Genomic DNA, 18,022 nt, shown 5'->3' on the forward strand with positions numbered 1-18,022 from the left:
ATCGATGATTTCAAAGAAATTGAAAGTCTCAGTGAAATAAAATTCCCGTCTATAGAGTATAAAGTGTACTATGGACCGCAATGTAGTAGATATTAAATTAAAGGCAATATAACAATAAAATGGGATAAAATCAATTTATTATTTACAGTTAGCTCTCTTATATGTATATAATATAATAGATATTTTTAAAACATGATTTCGATATAATACGATATAGAAATTGCAATTTTCTCGAAATTTTTCTATAATATGATTAAACTTGATATAATTAACTTTATAGCAATATTTTTGTCACATATTTCAACACATAATTTGTATTAATTTTTAAATTTCTAAATTTTGCTTCAATATACTTTTAATACGATATAAAATAAATTAACTATATCATAAAGTTATGAATAATAGCTTTGATAGAAGTATTAATAGAAATGATATCAAATTATATATTTTCTGTAAAGAAAAAAAGAAAAATCTTTGATTTGGATGTTCTTCGTAATATATTATTTAAAATTTATCATCTTTTTGTCAAAAAATTTTCATTTCGATTTGGATTTTTGTTATTTGAAAAAATTTGATACTGTTACATGGATATTGCACAAAACACGTGCAATAATGAGTCAAAAATCTAGAGTGATTGCGTGTGATACAATTTCGTGGTTTTGCTTGTTCTAATGCGGATAAGTTATCATTTCTTTCAGTTTCATTTATTAATTTCTATACGAAAGAATTTAAATCAAAATAAATTTATAACAATAAAATGAATGAGATTTATATGGAAAAATTAATTAAATTTTTTGAATAAAAAAATAAATAATTCATGATTCAATTCAAATTCTCTGAAAGAAGATATTTAATAACAGATTTTAATTAATTAGAAATTTTACTTTCAATTAATACTAAATGAATTTTTATTTTTAATACTAAAAAAAAAAAACAAATAAATACACAAATATATATTTATGTATTTTTGTTTTTGTTTAATGTTTTACTATTTCAAATTTGATGGTTTATGTCTTTCTTAGTAGTTATGCTAGTAGAATATTGCACAATTGTATATTATTTTTTAATGCATCATTCTTATCAGAAGTATCTATCTACTTATTTCTATTTAGAAATTTTCCATTGAAGTGTAATTATATGTATATTTCGTTTTTTTTTCTATCTATAATCTACATATTTTCATGTGCAATTTATGTTAGTTTATTCTCATACTTATTAAATATTATCTTTCTCTTTCTATTTTTAAATAAACAAACTAATACAAAATAATCCCGAAAACTGCTTCACAAGGTATTCTGCAAATCGAGGACAATCAATTCGAAATGATTCTTTATGCAACAATGAATCGAAAAAAACGTACAATTTTTTCATTTTTTTATATATAATAACCTTGAAAATTTATTTAAATATTTTTATAATAAAAATGAAAAAAATGAATTGATTAATATTTGATTGCCCGATTGGATATTATCGATAGAAGGTTATTGCTTATTATGAAAATAAGCAAAAAGTATAAAATAAAATTTTATCTCTTAAATTCATATTTTTGAGAAAATCGAAATTCAATATGTGTATACAATAAATCATAAATATAATCGATAAAATCTACGTTTTTTGTTGATTCTCAAATGTAAAATAAATTTCTATCGATGTTCATTCACGTAATTAATTTAGCCAATTTCACATGTGTTCTGAAAAATGTCCTCAAAACATGATTTATTCAAAAATGAAATCTCCAATAAAAAATTTTATTTTTTCTTTTCGATTCAGTATTGCACATAGAATTATTTTCATTCTTTTTCGTCTACCACTCATTCTGCATAAACACTTTACTACTTACTTCGATTCTTTTTACATATTGACATACCTGTTGCTATTAAACGAGAAAGAAATATTATATATAATAGACAAAGAAGATATTATTAATTTTACGCACCGCGATCGATATATTCTCGTTTGTTTTCACGATGCATGTACACATATGCATCGATGTTTGTTTGTACACTGAAATATTCAACGAAACTGAGTGTACACTAGAGCCGGTAGGTAAACAAAGGCAGTTCAGGCTAGATTGTTAATAGGCATGAATGCCCTAAAGGATAGCATTCGAGTCCTCTCTCGCGTTTCGAATACGAAAAAGAATGTATAATTCAACAGAAAAACAGAAATAAATTTCCATTTTTCTTCTAAAATTGCAGAAGATGAAACAATTTTTTAACAATATATAATTGTAAAACTTATATAAGAAAATTGTTAAAAAATTGTGAAATTCTATTAAATCCGGAAATTCTATATTTAATGAAAGTTTGTGTATATATAGTGCATAATTGATTATTGTTGTTACGTCTCTTCATTACTTTTCCGTTACAGAATTTCATTTGGAAATAATTTTTAGTGATAGGATAATAGAGAATTGAAATGTGAATATTTTGTAATTTAAAATTTTTTTCTTTTTTGTATCGTTATAAGATTATATTTTAAAAAAAAGAAAAGAAAAAAATTGGAAATTTTAAGATTCATTATAATATTAATAAAAAAATTGTTTCATATATATTTGGAATATTAAATATTAAAATAATTTGAACGTTAAATTATAAAATTAAGTTATAAAATCTATTGCAATTTTTATGCATAAATTTATATTTATCTTAAAAATATTTTTGATATTGTTTTGACAATAAGAATTAAGCTATAAAGTTTATTTTAAAATTTTAATTGCAATATGCTGCATTACTTTCATGTTACTTTATTTTCTTAATTAAATATCTAATTTTTATTATTTTATCAATAGAAATATGTGATCATTTTATTATTAATAATACAATTTTAAAATATGATATAATAATTAAGAAATAGTATTGAATATATATATATTATTAAATCATATTACAATTATTTTTATATTAAATGAAAAGAGTATAAAATAACTATAATAATATCATATAATAAAAAAAGAGAATACAATAATATAAAATTAAAATAATTTCAGTGTAATTAAGGATATAATTAAGAAACAGTAAAGTTTGAGATACTTACAAGTTTCTTACTAAAATGTACTAGTCATAAAAAAAGTTTTTAATACTTATCAATACTTTCGAACAAATTGTAAACAGTTATACTTTCATCAAAAATAATTTAATTACATATGAAACTTTTCTAAACTTTACACGAGTGCTTAATTATAAATAAAAATATGAACGTAATATATTTTTTATATTTTTTTATAATGTTAATAAAATCCAAAAAAAGTATTATCACACTAATTTATTATTTTTACAAAAAAATCTAAATATATCATTCTAGTCAGACACGATCGAAATAAGAGCCCTTCTTCTATAATATTTACAATTAATATAAATATCGAAAAAAATCTTTACAAATATCGATAAATTATTTTTCGAATTAAAACAAAAAGTGAATCAAATCAAACACGAATTTTTATCCTCGTTCATATTTTTCAATCGGAATATATATATATATATTTTTCTATTCTTTCACGTTATAAACAAATCCTTCCAATTTTACCATTTATTCGAAATATATTCAAGTTTCAAAGTAAATAATCACAATGAAACATATCGCAATATATTTACATTCGAAAAGACAGAAACACGCGTAAAACTTCACTTTTGCCCATCGATACGACGAAGAAAAGTGAACGCTCGAAAATTCTGCAACACTCTCGGATAGTTTGCTTTCGGTCTTGTGTTCAATGCGCGCGCTTGTATTTATCCGATGGAACCTCGAAACTACTGAAAGCCTTTCGCGTTCGCCCGTACGAAACGAATATTTCTCGCGCGACTCGAGTTTCGTTTCCTCGTTTTTCTTCTCGATATCCTGAAATAATCGTGCGAAAGGGCGCATTCCTCATTTTACCACGTCGCAATGTTAAAAAGAAAAAGCACATGTGCAACAGTGAACAAGTGAGCGAGCGAGTGAGCGAGCGAGCGAGCGAGAGAGAGAGAGAGAGAGGGAGAGGGAGAGAAAGAAAGAGAGAAAAAAAGAGGGAGGGAAAGGAGAAAAAAAAGTGGAGAGAAAAGAAAAATTAAAAAAAAAATAAAAAAATAAAAAAATACGGCTTGGTATCGAATCGGAAGTACAAAGTAAGCTCGACCGCCGCAGCGCCCAGAACCACTAATGTGCTCGCTCGCAGCGCGGACGGCAACTTCGAGGTGACCTTGGCCACGAAGGCCACCATCTACCATCAAGGATTGGTCGAGTGGAAGCCCCCCGCCATTTATAAATCATCCTGCGAGATCGACGTGGAGTACTTCCCATTCGACGAGCAGACCTGTGTCCTCAAGTTCGGTTCGTGGACCTATGACGGCTTTAAGGTAAACTTGCATGGTAGCCGCTAAGTTCGTGGCAGATAGAAACGGTGGATCCCCCGCGACGTGGAACGACCGCTCGCGATGCGTCGGGGACGGATCCACCTTATCATAGCCCTTAAGATTTCTAGATTAGACCCGAACGATCGGCTCGTCGCGTGGATTTCTAAACTCCTCCCCTGCAATTCCTTGAACATTCCTAGCTTTCGAGTCTCGTTGAGGGGGAAACCCACGCCAGGAGACGGATGCTGCCAGCTTTTCTTCGATTTTTTTTTTACGCGAAAAAGAAAATACGTAGAGACACGCTACGGAGGAGGGGGAAGATTTAAGAGCGAGCGAGTTGAACAGAATGCTAAGGGAAATGTTCGAAAATTGTGGAGAGGAGTAGAGAGGGAATGATTCTGCGAATGTTAAGAGCGAGACAGAGAATTGTTGTGCAGCCGGGCAGCATCCGGCGCTCTCTTGAAAAGAGGAGCCAATCGTGATCACGCTCGGCTCGTTTCTTCGGTGATTCCAGCGCCGACGGGAACTACGAGGTGACGCTGATGACCAAGGCCACGGTCTACTATTCGGGATTGGTCGTCTGGCAACCGCCGGCCGTATATAAATCCTCCTGCTCCATCGACGTTGAGTTCTTTCCGTACGACGTACAGACCTGTGTTTTGAAGTTAGGCTCCTGGACCTATGACGGTTTTAAGGTGCCACGCAACAGCAACGAGCACGATCGCCAAGATTGAACCTTTTTGCTCGTCTCATATATATATATATATATGATCGGTCTTTCCCAGTTTATCTTCCTTTCGTTTTTTTACCACTTTTGTTTTTTTTTTTTTTTTTTATATATATATATGTTCGATCAATGAGAATGCCACCTTAATTACCCGTTATCGTTTCTGCGATGCGCTGGTCTTGGACGTCATACGTCATATTTATATATTATCTATATATATATATTATACATATATATAAATATATATATAATATTTCAATATTGTTACTTGATGTGGACTGCAGTGTTATTTTGATTGACAATTCGTCGTGATATCGTACGGTCAGCTCGTTTTTATACATATGTATATATATATTTATATATACATATTTATATACTATATATATATATATATATACATATTTATATACTATATATATATATATATATATACATATATACTTTCTGCGGTGTGCTCGAACGATCCTACAGGCTCGCATTATATTCAACGCGATCTATTAAAACGGCTCGCGTCGTCGTTTTTGCGAGGATCTGAATTATCGTAGGAAATTCAGACGGATTGTGTCCCGATAATGTTTTTTACTAATCATTTTTTTATTAATAGACCTCTCGTCGTTCGATGTTTACGTATTTTTTTTGCTTATAAATACGCGATTATTACTTTTACTTTCTTTCTTTCTTTCCGCCTTTCTTTCATCTTGTGTGAATGTTTCTTATTAAGAATGTTAGTCCGATCCTCGCTTCGACGAACGACTTGAAAGAGCGATACGTCGAAGGTTTCAAAGGATGCCTCGATCGCCAACTTTGAATCGAGGTGAAAAGAATCTGCTTCGGAGCGTATCCAAACCCGGTCAGGCGCCTCTTTTTTGACACTTGCACCTCGATCGAAAGATCGAAACATTTTGTCGCGGGGATATTTCATTATTTCTTTTGACCGTCACTATCCGTCAAATAATTTAGGTTTTCCAAGTTTCTCAGGGCTGCCACTGTACATGACACATGAGGGAAAGTTATGGAACATTTTTCGAGTGACACGCTGATCGTATGAAATGTATTTTAACTTTTTTTTTTTTTCAATTAAATTAAAAGGAAAAATCCAATGCAATGCAAAGACGAGATTGAGATGTACGTAAAAATAAAAACTTTCTTAACGATCTTAATGTTTTTTGTTAAATTAAATATTAAAAAAAAACATTCATATTTTGTGTGTTTTTTATTTAGGATTTTGTACCTGTCGATTTATCTGATTAGATTTATAATCCAGTTATATATATATAACAGGTCTACAACACACATGTAATTATATAGTAACTGTTGTTCGAATTAAAAAAAAAAAAAAAAAATAGTAGAAATTGAAGAAATATAAAATTTTATATATTTTCAAGAATTTTTTTTTTCTTTGTCAAATATGTGTCATCACAGCGTTTTTCGTAATTGAATATAACTCTTATTGAATTAAAATTTGTGTTCTAAAATGCGAAAAGGAACGCTACGAAGTTCGATGTTCTTTTCATTCGTCAATTTATATACCCTTATATACACACACACGCACACACACATACATACACATATCTATATGCATACATCGCATGAAAATGATCGAGCATGTTTCATGGAAGCATCGCTTATAAGCTAACTGTGTAGCCAAATGAAGAATTGAATGTAAGAAAAAAAAAAAAAAAAAAGAATTTCGAGGAAATCTCGAGCAAAACGAATCTATTCTCGCTCCCTTTGTCTTCTTTCGATTCCGGTTTTATTGTTGAAAAATTTATCGCGAAATCACGCGCGTTTTCTTTCCGCTTTCCTTTCGTGCTCGTAAAACTCTATGTGAAATACGTAACAAATCCCATCTAATCGGTTTAGAATTTGTACGGTTAAAAAAAAGATTTTAAAAGCCTATAATAATTATCAAAAAGAGGAAAAACTGTTTTATCAACAGTCGAATGTAAAGTTGATTTTTCATCATTGACGAAATATTCGATGTCGAATGAATTTCTTCACAACACATTGAATGTAAAAAAAAGAGATTTCCAACAAAATTATTAATATTAACGGAGATTGCCTCGTAGAATAAAGTAAAAATCATTGATTGACTATACAAAATGAAACGTTTCATCATAATTTTAATATTCGAATAATAAACGGATGTGAATTGATTAAATGAGAATAACTCTTTTCACGATATTAAATCAATGAAAATTTCTTCACTTTACGTGTACGCAACGATCTCTCGTTAATATGAATTAATATCAATAATAATTATGACAATCATGAATTTGTATTTGTTTATATTCAATGGCGTTGCGAAGAAATTCACTCGCGATATCGAATGTTGGTTGAATGATAAAAATAAATTTTATGTTGAAAAAATTGGTTGCAGGTTTGTATGTTGATAGAATATCTTTTGCTCCTCTTAATGAATATTTGAAGATTGGAACTTTTTTTCTTAATTTTCTGCATAACGTTATTTCCGTTTATCGAATTATCAAGATTATTATAAAGATAGGGGAATCATAATTAAGTCGCTATCACGAGACGTTTTAATTCTATGCATCTGATAAGAGCAATGTTGATAATTTGGCAGAAAAATGTCGATTTTATTTACTCGACGAATTCAGAAAAATGAATTTCTATTTTTAATAGAAATTTTGTGTAAAATTATTCTGTAATTAATAATTTTTTTTGTTCTTTATAGAAATTTTAATCTTGTAAAAATATTATTTCATTGTTAGAACAAGATTTCAATCAAAAAAAATTTTAAAAATATCATATTTTTATTAACTTTTGAAATAAAGAGAAATTGAAATGTAACAAAACTTTTAATGTAAATTGAATATTGATCTGCAATATAGCAAATTATAGCAAATTTGTAAAATAAATAATATTTGAAAAATCATTAAATATTGCAAATAATGTTTGCAATTAACTAAAACATTTTGCCATTCTTATTCTTCAATTATTTCTTTATTTCTTTAACATTTCTTAATTTTCTTAAAATTTTTTTAAAATAAACATTTTCGTATATATCATTTTTATAATTTACTTATTGATAGAAAATTTCTTGCAAATAAAGAAAATCTCAAATAACAATAACAAGAAAAGTTTATGAACCAGTTACTGTGCTTAATATATTATGATCTAAAAATATAGGAAGAGACATTTAATAAATTATAGAATTATAGAATTAAATAATAATAATAATAAACAAAAGTTAGTATAAAAAAATATTAAAATTAAAATTTATAATAAATTGCTTATTGAATAAGTTTCAACAACATTTATGTATATCAATTTTTGTGTTTGTTTTTATATTTAAAGTCAATCTTTCAAAATTGTTTTATATTAACACTCTATACATCGTATAGTAGATACTTTATATATTTTATCACAAAGTAAGGTTATGTTTCGCCAAAACACTTTTCATAAGAGGTAACGAAAAGACTTAACTTAATTTAAATATTTATTTTACAGCACAATAATAGGAATAAACATAAAATTTATTTTCGTTATAGAATTGTTTAAAGATATTATAAAAACTATTACTAGAAGAAACAACAATATAATATTTTTTAAACTTTCTCGAATGAAATCTTGTTTCAATGATAAAATAAATTTTAAAGAAAAAAAGTAGAACGATATTATCAAATGATTAAAAAAAACCTTTTCTCCACTTATCTCTTCCGCCATTTGCGAATTAAAGGTCGAGATAAAGCGATCTCCATGACAAAACCATAAGGATAACGAAACGTGATTCCCTATTCGGTTTCCGGCCATTTTGCAAGAATAAAAGATTGCCATTTATTACGAGAAAAATGTAACCTTTTGACCGTTCAAACGCATTTTGAAAATATACCGGATTTGTGATTATGAAATGCTCGTTGAAATTTAATCTTCTTCACGATTATAAAATATGGAGTTAAATATTCATGACGTTGTATGAATTATCGATCGGGTTTTCGAATAGGATGAAAGAAATGTGTTGAAATATTCGATGATAATAACGTAACACGGTATGAATTGCATGTAAATATGGTATAAAAACGAGAGAAAAGAGAATATAAGGATGGAGCATGAAATAGTACATTCGATAAAATGTCGAATTACAGAAAATTCTTCGATCGAAGTATTTTTAGCTCGTAAAGTATTTATCTTGGTTTTTAATTTGATGTCATCTGTGGTAGTATAGCGGTTCGTATTTACGTGTATTTCCAATTAATTAGATTTCGATGTTGTTGATGAGAAATGGTATCATAGAGGAGAAATGTGCGGCGTGAAAGATATTTCGATTTAGAAGAAAGATGCCTATGTGGATTATGCTTTAGAATATTTTTGCAGCTTTTATATTTGCCAATTATGAGACTGTTTTAAATTAGTGGAATTACGTTAGATTGTCATTAAAAATGTAGAATAAATAATATGAAAATAATCGTTGTTACATCTTTAAGAAAAAAGGGTGCATATTTATGAAAAATTTCGTTAAATTTCTTATATCTGAGAAATTTTTCTAAAATATATGTAGCATAGTCTATTCAAATATTTAACAACAACTTTTATTATCAAAACTTTTTAAATAATATGCTAATATGCATATATACATGTAATGAAATGCAATAATATAATTTTAAATTTCAGAAATGTTTATTTGTTTATAATTTATTTATGAAGCCAAAATAATCGAGAATAGGCACATTGAAATAAAATATTTGAAAAATAATTATTAAAAATACACATACTTTCACTTCGATTGGACATAATTCTCTGAATTATTTCATTCTCAAATGAAATTATTTTTTATTTCAATTCATTAAAATAATTTTTCAAATATCTGTCTGTTATTATCAAATTCAGACACATATATTTATTAATAACTACAACGATGAATTTATTATAATCTGGAAATCTTTCTAATTAATCGAGAATAATTCTAAACGCAAATATAACTACATTATACAAATTTTAAACTACTTGATACATAGTTTACTTATTCATTAATTTCTTTATCGTGGTTAAAATCAAATAACGAATTATTTGGAAACAAATTATTCATTTATATCTCGCACTAAATAAAAATAAAAATAATTATATACTTCATGAAATAATTCATCATTATTATTTTTCAAGTAAACCGTGCCCAAAATATATATCGAAATATCGCGTTAAAGAAATATATATACATACATACGTAGCATAATTTGCGACGTTATAACCCAAACAATCGGAGGCAAAGTTACGTTCAGTTCGTACACAAACAGTCGTATATCGGAGAACAAACGATGAATCGAATACGCAATATATCCCACCCAGTTCCCAATCACAAATTTCACAATGGCGGCAATGGTGGTAAAGAAAAGATTCAACGCGTGTCATTTAGTTTAAACAACTCGATTATATTTCGAATCTAAGCGAATGTTCTGTTATACTATCACACCGGTTTGTTCGTAACGTTTTCCTGCCAACCATGGAAAACGTGTAATTAAAAATGCCAACAAAAGCGATTGTTCAGCGAAGCGCGACACGATTAAAGAATTTTCTCCTCCCTTTTTTGGCATTATTCGATTAACGAGACACGAAGGATAGAAATTAAAACGCGAGTGCGTAATGAAGCGGTTGAATTAAATTAGACAGATTTTCATGCTCTCTTGTTAAGAGCTCGTTTTGCCCACTTAAACACATAGATTGGCACAGTAAAAATTCCTTTAATTAGTTGGATTAATTATATCGTGTTAAATAAAGATACATACGTAGAATCAGATTTGTACAGATTTTATATTATAATGGGAATTAAAGTTTATTTTTTAATAAAAAGTGGCTTTGCTCGTGTAGGTAATATAGATATAAAGGAAGAATAATTGTAATGATTAGTAAATTGACAAAAAGTATAAATTACAGATTGAAATTCTTTTTGAAACTCTTCGTAACAAACATTTTTACGGTTTCCTCGAAAATAGGGATTATATTGTATTTAACATGCTTTTCAATAAATAAATGTTTTTGAAAAAAATCTAGAAAAATTTAAATGACATTTTCAAATATTCTAAATTTTAATTTATTCTAAAATTTAATCTAGAATAAAAAATTTCAGAATTTGTTTAAATGAGTTATCATTGCGAATTTTCAAAATAACAAATAAGGATTAAAAATATTTCTTTTTAAGAATCGTTGTTTCACAAATATTTTTTTCTTTTCTATTACAAATTACAAAAATTAATAAAATTTAAAGATATTCTTTAAGAGTCGAAAATTAAATAATTCCAAGCATCACTCTTACTTAAGAAGAGAAATATCGAGATGATTTATTTTTATTATAAATTATATATATAATAGTGTTATACTTTCGTATACCAATTGAATTGATTACATAATAGTGTAATTAGATCTTTTAATAGGGTTGAGATATAATAGAATTACGTGAGAAATATTAGTACGATATATCCAGTGTGCTATGCAACCTATTAACACGAAATATATTAACACGAAATTCTTGCTTTAATGAGTTCTGCTATTGAAACAATAACGTGTATACGTAATTTTCCTCGTATCGTATTGTAGCACGTTCATTATGAGGTTACAAATTTTAAATCAAATATATTAAAATTCCCTTATAAATCGCTCCTCGTTTTGTACATTTTACAAATTATTTTGATTTAAAATTGGACACCATAAATTGTACAAACAAACTGCATATCACATCATTAAAATATATTTATATTTCATTCATAAAATTCAAATAATTGCGGTTATAATTAATGATGTGCTTCTTTCCAGAAATTTATATTATCCGATGATATTACGTCATCCCATAAATAAAAGGATCATTTATTACAAGCTTTTGGGATAAAAACAAATCACGATCACGGCAATTTATGCGAAGCATTAAATAGACAACATGCCATCTTAATAACGTAATAACGTAATGATTATAAAAAAATAAGATAAAAAATAAATTGTGTAAACGTTATCAAAGAATTAACTTTATTATATTTCGCGCCATTATACGTTGCCTTCATTAAATACAAATTTTTATTTCGATTAAACATCGATCTTTCTTATTTCTAATTATAATATCGTCTTCATTGCTGAAAGAAACGAGTCCAATTTCCAATATTTCTTATTTTCAAACTTTTACATTTACATTTACACTTACGCTCAAACAAAATTCAAAAAGGCGTGTGTGTACGTTAACGTGTACGTTTAATCAGGGGAAGGAAGGAGTAAAAGTTGCACACCTTACGGCTGTAGGTGCGATTTCTCGCGTCTCTCCTGGCGGCGCAATAAAGGGAAAATCGATATTCCGCCACGTACCTATACGAGGGAATCCTATACACTTGTACGAGAGCGTATCTCTTCCGACCAGACTGCCAGTCGTCGAGGCTTGAAAGTTTTGGCCACGCGTGGGAGGACACTCGAATTCGGCTTTCGCATCGAGGGTTTTCTATTAAATTTACCGGAACACCGTAATCCCCCGACAAAAGCCCCCGTGGGTTCTCGTGAATAATTTCAACCTCCGTTACGCAGTTATTCCGAACGTGCAATAATTCCGCTCCCGTGCCCTGTGCATATGTTTGCAACTTGTTAAAGGGAAAATTGATCGGCTCATTTATACCGGGCTTTTCATTTTTTATGAAAAAAGATACGCGTCGGTGAATTATTCGAACGTAAACATTAGAACAAAGCGTAATAAGAAATTTGTTTGATGGAAATATCGCGTAATATGCTTTTCGAATTTGCGGTCGAATGTTGTTTTGATCCGAAGAGAAATGGATTTTGAATTTTTATTTCGAACAATGCGTTAGTGAATAACGAGAGAAAAGAAGTTTAAGGAATCAGAAAACATATTACACGATATTTTTATATTATTAACTCATTATTAGTATTAGCTTTACAATATTTGTTTATTTATTCACATCGCTTTTCACAATTGTGTATTATGCTTCTCTTTTGCAAAAAGTTTAGAAAGATTCATCGGATATTTTAATGTTTACATTCAATGATTCGTTAGATGTATACTGCTTCGAAATGAAATATATTAAGAAATGATATATCGTTATTTATTATTTTAAATTTAATATCGAGATAATAAAAACATCATATAATGTGCCTTTTGAATTTAATCTTTTATAATTTTGTGAAAAAAAACGATCCTGTTGATATTATCCGAGTTGTAATGCCAATAAAAAACAAAGTATTTAAAAAATTTTTCATTATTTATCGTATACCATTAAAATATTTCCATAAATATTATTTCGATATTACTTGACAATGAACAATTTAATTAATATTCGGTTTCTTAAATTCTTATTTTCATTAACGAGGAGATATAATCTGAAATTATGCATATATTTATATTATTTCTAATTTATAATATTTGATAAACATCGAAATATTGATATTAATATTTGCAATATCTTTATCATAACATCTGTTATAGATGTCTGTCTGTTAGAATCATATGTTAATATTGAATTCAGTAATTATTACGATTTACATAATTACACCATTAATATTTGCAACCACAAATTAACTTTAAATAATAATTATAGCCGAGAATATACTCGGTTGTTTTGAATATTGCAATTTCGCTGTCATTAAATTGTTCAAATTGTTTTTTTTTTTTTTTTTTGGAAACAAAAATTCACGAGTGCATATCATATTTTTTTAATTACTTTTATAGCAATTTAAATTTATATATTCATTATATTTCAATTGAATCAATTGTCTTTTAATATATGAAAATATGTTCGTTCTAATTAATAGATGATTTTATTTGTTTAATGGACTATAAGCGACGAATTAAACGATAACAAAATTTAATATTGAAAGAATATTCAAACACTTGATAAATTTAAGTTAATTATAAAAGTCAACAATCATTTATCATCAATAATGGATTTTATTTCCTTTTTTATTTCCTTTCTCGACAAATTTATCTTTCATTTTTCTTTCATTAGAATGTATTAATGTATTACAAAATAATCGATTCAATTAAATTATAATAAATATATGAAACGGTGTTTTTTTGCAAATCGTTATATCCGAATGTTAATTCGCATGTATTTTGAATTTTGAATAAATAAATTGAAAATTTAAAAAAAAATCCACAAAGATTCAAAGCTCTTGTTTAAATATTCCATGGCGTAAAATATTTCAAGAATTATTATTTTTTTTTAAGATCTGTTAAAATAACGATGGAGTACCTGCCAATTTTCTCTAATAACATTCAATACCAAGCAGAGTTTTCATAAATATTTTCTTAATAGAAGATACCAAATCACTTAATAAAAAAAGAAAAGAAAATTTCTTCTATTATTTAACTTAATATTTCATCTTTTTCAGAAAATTACGAATATAGTTGAATTCTTCAATGAAATTAATAATAGTTGAAATTATTTAAAGAAACGAAAAATTCTTTTAAAAATTATAATTATACAAGGTTATATTAATTTTAAATAATTTTTGTCTTTATTTTATCATCATATCATTTTTGAAATTATGTTTTCTTCAGCTATTAATTACTTATATTTATTGTTAAATTAAAACTTTGGTATCTCATATTTCTATCTTCATTCCTATTCTTTTCTAAATTGTAAATAAATTGATTCAACATATTATCCACTAAAAAGCAACAATAAAATTATTATATTACTATTAAAACCTTTAATTTATTATAGTAAATCATTGGTTCATTTTTTATTTCTATATTAACCAAATCAAATAATAGCTCTTATAACATAACCTCTCATAAGATCCTCATTAATATAAAAATTTTTACTCATTATCTTAAATTTTAAATTTAGAGTAAAGAAAAAGATATTCGAATTTTGAAAGCATTTTAAAATTGACAAGATATTACCAAAAAATAAATTTAACCATCAAATCATTTTTATGTGCAATTTAATATTTATACAATAATATTCTTTTTCACACGTGTCTATATTCCTTCGCGCATACGTTGAATATAAACACTTCTCGAATAACTTCCTCTTCTATTAATCGATCGATAAATCATTAAGTTCGTCGATCTAAGGGCTAATGTAGTTTGAAACTGTTCAATCTATCATGCGAGCCCTCTCGCACGAGAATACACGCAACCGGTAGAATCGAGTGCAAAGGGAACAAGGAAGCTTCGAAACAAGTGAGCAAGCAAAGACTGCTTGCTGCAGCAACATTTGCTTTATCCTCTGAACAGTGTAACAAAGTACATAATCGACAACGTACCGTGGCGATCCTGTTAAGATTAATAATCGAAGGAATTAACACAACAAATAATTCCTGTAAACTTGCAGAAAACTTCTCTTCGATTTCAAATGATTTTTAAATATATTATAAAATATTAAATATTATTATAAAATATATTATATTATAAATATAAAATGGATGAATTGTAATGAAAATATTTCAATTCCTTTCACACCAGTCGACAGAATTTATCATAATGTTGTTGATATTTATTCTTAGAGATAATTATTCCAAAGAATGCAAAAATAAAATATAAAGCAATCGTTAAACGAAATAATGATAGCGATATTGTAATAATTCACTCGTTACATGTATACAGATGTATGGAGAGCATTTAATATATAATATGGAATTTCATCTCAGAAATTAATAAATATATTTGAGATTCTGTTTTTCTTCAAAATTTCAATATGATGATTGAATACTAAATATGATAATATTAGCTCATTCTTATGCATTTTGGATATCAATAATGGATATGTACATTTGTATAAATAATTAATATGCTAATGCACGCTTTATCTGTATAGAATATTTCATGTAGCAATTTTTTTTCTAGCAAATATCTAGAAAAGTCGAAGAAAAGAAATGATTTTTCTGCAAAAAAAAAAAAAAAAATAGTGAAAAATCGATATAAAATTTTTTTTATTGTCACGAAATTTACACATTTTACTTTCGAAATCTTGGAAAGCGTCTTTACGATATTTTTGTTTCATAAATTGTGACATTAATCGGTTCAGAAGTTCATATATACATGCAGCTTGATTGATTGTGAGCGAAAGTGGAAACTCGACCTAAAATCTAGGCCAGTGTTCCCCAACGTGGAGCACACTCTCTACAGGGGATAATTAGTTAATTGATGTTGCATTCGTCGCCTCATCAGTGATATATTCATTGGTTGATTATTATCCTGATTCTCCCTTCGAAAGTACTGTCAAAATATCGCTACGAATGTAAATTATTTCCATGTGATATCGTGAGCAATATCAATATTTATCAGTACATCATTAATATACAAATGTTATTACGATATTTGAATAATAATTTCGTCCATTAAAAGATGTCGAAGCATTTCCATTAATCTTTATACATTCACGTGTCAGAGTGGCTGGATTCTTTTCCTTTTGATTTCTTTTTAAGTAACTTTTTCTATTATTGGCATTTTTGCAATTTGCCAATTTTTACAATATCCATAGCCTTTTTCTAATCAGATCATTTCTCTGATAGTCTCTCTGATAGTCAGACGTGATATATCAATTTTTTACTTTTTTGATAGTGTTTGGATTTTCTTCCCTTCTATAAAAAAAACACAATTTTTAATATATGATTTTATGAAAATCTTGATTGAATTATAAAAACAAAAGTAAACAAATTCTAATCAAAATCACTCCCTTTTGAGTAATTCAACGAGACAAAAAGAAGAAGGAATCAGAATCTTATTGTGATTAGATTCAAAAGATTTGTAAAATACCTTCAATTATATGTAATCTGAATGATACGTATAACTTATCAGACAATGGATAAAAGTAAAGATTCTAAAATTTTTTTTACCATAGAATATGTAGAAAGAACGAATAATCATTGAGCGTTAAAGTGAAACGAAATGCAAAAAAAAAAAAAATAAAAGATTGGAAAACATTGGTTTAAATGGAGTAAGAATCGGAAAATGGGTGACAGAAGGATTTATAAAGTACTTTCAACTGTCGATCGACCAATTGCAATGTGGGACTTCTGCAGCTGCAGTCACTTAGGTCAATGAGAGAAAAGCGCCTTAACCGAAAATACAGAGCGATTTTCTCGCTGCTCCAAAAGGCAATGTCTATGTATCGATCATATGCGACGTGGACTCTGTTCATTATGATAAATTTGAAATACGATTCTGTTATGTTCTTATGTGTGAAACGAAAAAAGAATATAGAAAATTGGTGACATTGTTCTTTGGATAATAAGAGAGAAAGAGGTTATTAAAGTCTGTATATATAGAATGTTATATAATTTATTCGTGGAATATCTTGAAAAGTTGATTCTAGAAGTCAAAACAAGCCCAAGAGTTGATGTACAAAAATGTTAATTGAAGCTTATTTATTGAATTATAATTTGAGTTTGCATTAAATGAAGTGAGGTGGAGATAGGGATGATTCTGTTTATCTAACGCAAATTTAAATTGTTTATAGCTTAGTAAATAAGCTTTAACCAACATTTTTATATTTTAATCTTTAAAATCAATTCTTGAAAAATTTATTATATATAAGTATAATATAATGTATATTTAAGAAGAAAAATTAGAATAATAGAGAAAAACTACTTTCAACATTATTAGCTATTACTATTATAAATCTATAAGATAAAGTTTTACAGTTTTAACGAATTGTAAAATAATATTAAATATTTTTAATCTTTTCTTACAAAAGTATGTACAAATATTAAATCTGGTTTTGAAACTTGTATAATTATACATATTTATTTTATTCTTTCTTGAAAATTATTTTGTAAATAGATAGTTTGTTGTAAAAAATATTTTGTGATTGTATTATCAATTTACAAAGCGTTCTTTAAAACAATTTACTTTTTTGCAAGAGAATTTTCAAGTAAATTTTAAAGTATAATAAGAATTTATAAACATACAAGTTTCAAAAATAATTAATTCCATAATAAAACACGTAATCAGGCAAATATCCATACAGTATGTTTCAACAAAGCAGATTTTATGTAAAAATGAATGAAAAAA

General features: G+C 27.3%; 1 protein-coding gene across 14 annotated transcripts in view; it reads left to right on the plus strand.

The window, feature by feature from the left end:
* The window catches only part of LOC107993186 (acetylcholine receptor subunit alpha-like), a 251,829-nt gene that overhangs the window by 138,281 nt on the left and 95,526 nt on the right, over positions 1-18,022 (plus strand). For 9 of the 14 annotated variants that reach the window (XM_028664489.2, XM_017049480.3, XM_028664491.2 and 6 more), the window contains one exon: positions 4,154-4,334. The exons of 4 other annotated variants lie outside the window; for them this stretch is intronic. In XM_028664489.2, the coding sequence (XP_028520290.1) occupies positions 4,154-4,334 (181 nt within the window). Of the gene's footprint in view, positions 1-4,153; positions 4,335-4,845; positions 5,027-18,022 lie in introns of all 14 variants that reach the window. One more of the 14 variants, XM_062076980.1, reaches the window with a different exon arrangement.

This window comes from Apis cerana, linkage group LG7, assembly GCF_029169275.1.
Source record: "Apis cerana isolate GH-2021 linkage group LG7, AcerK_1.0, whole genome shotgun sequence".
NCBI lineage: Eukaryota > Metazoa > Arthropoda > Insecta > Hymenoptera > Apidae > Apis > Apis cerana.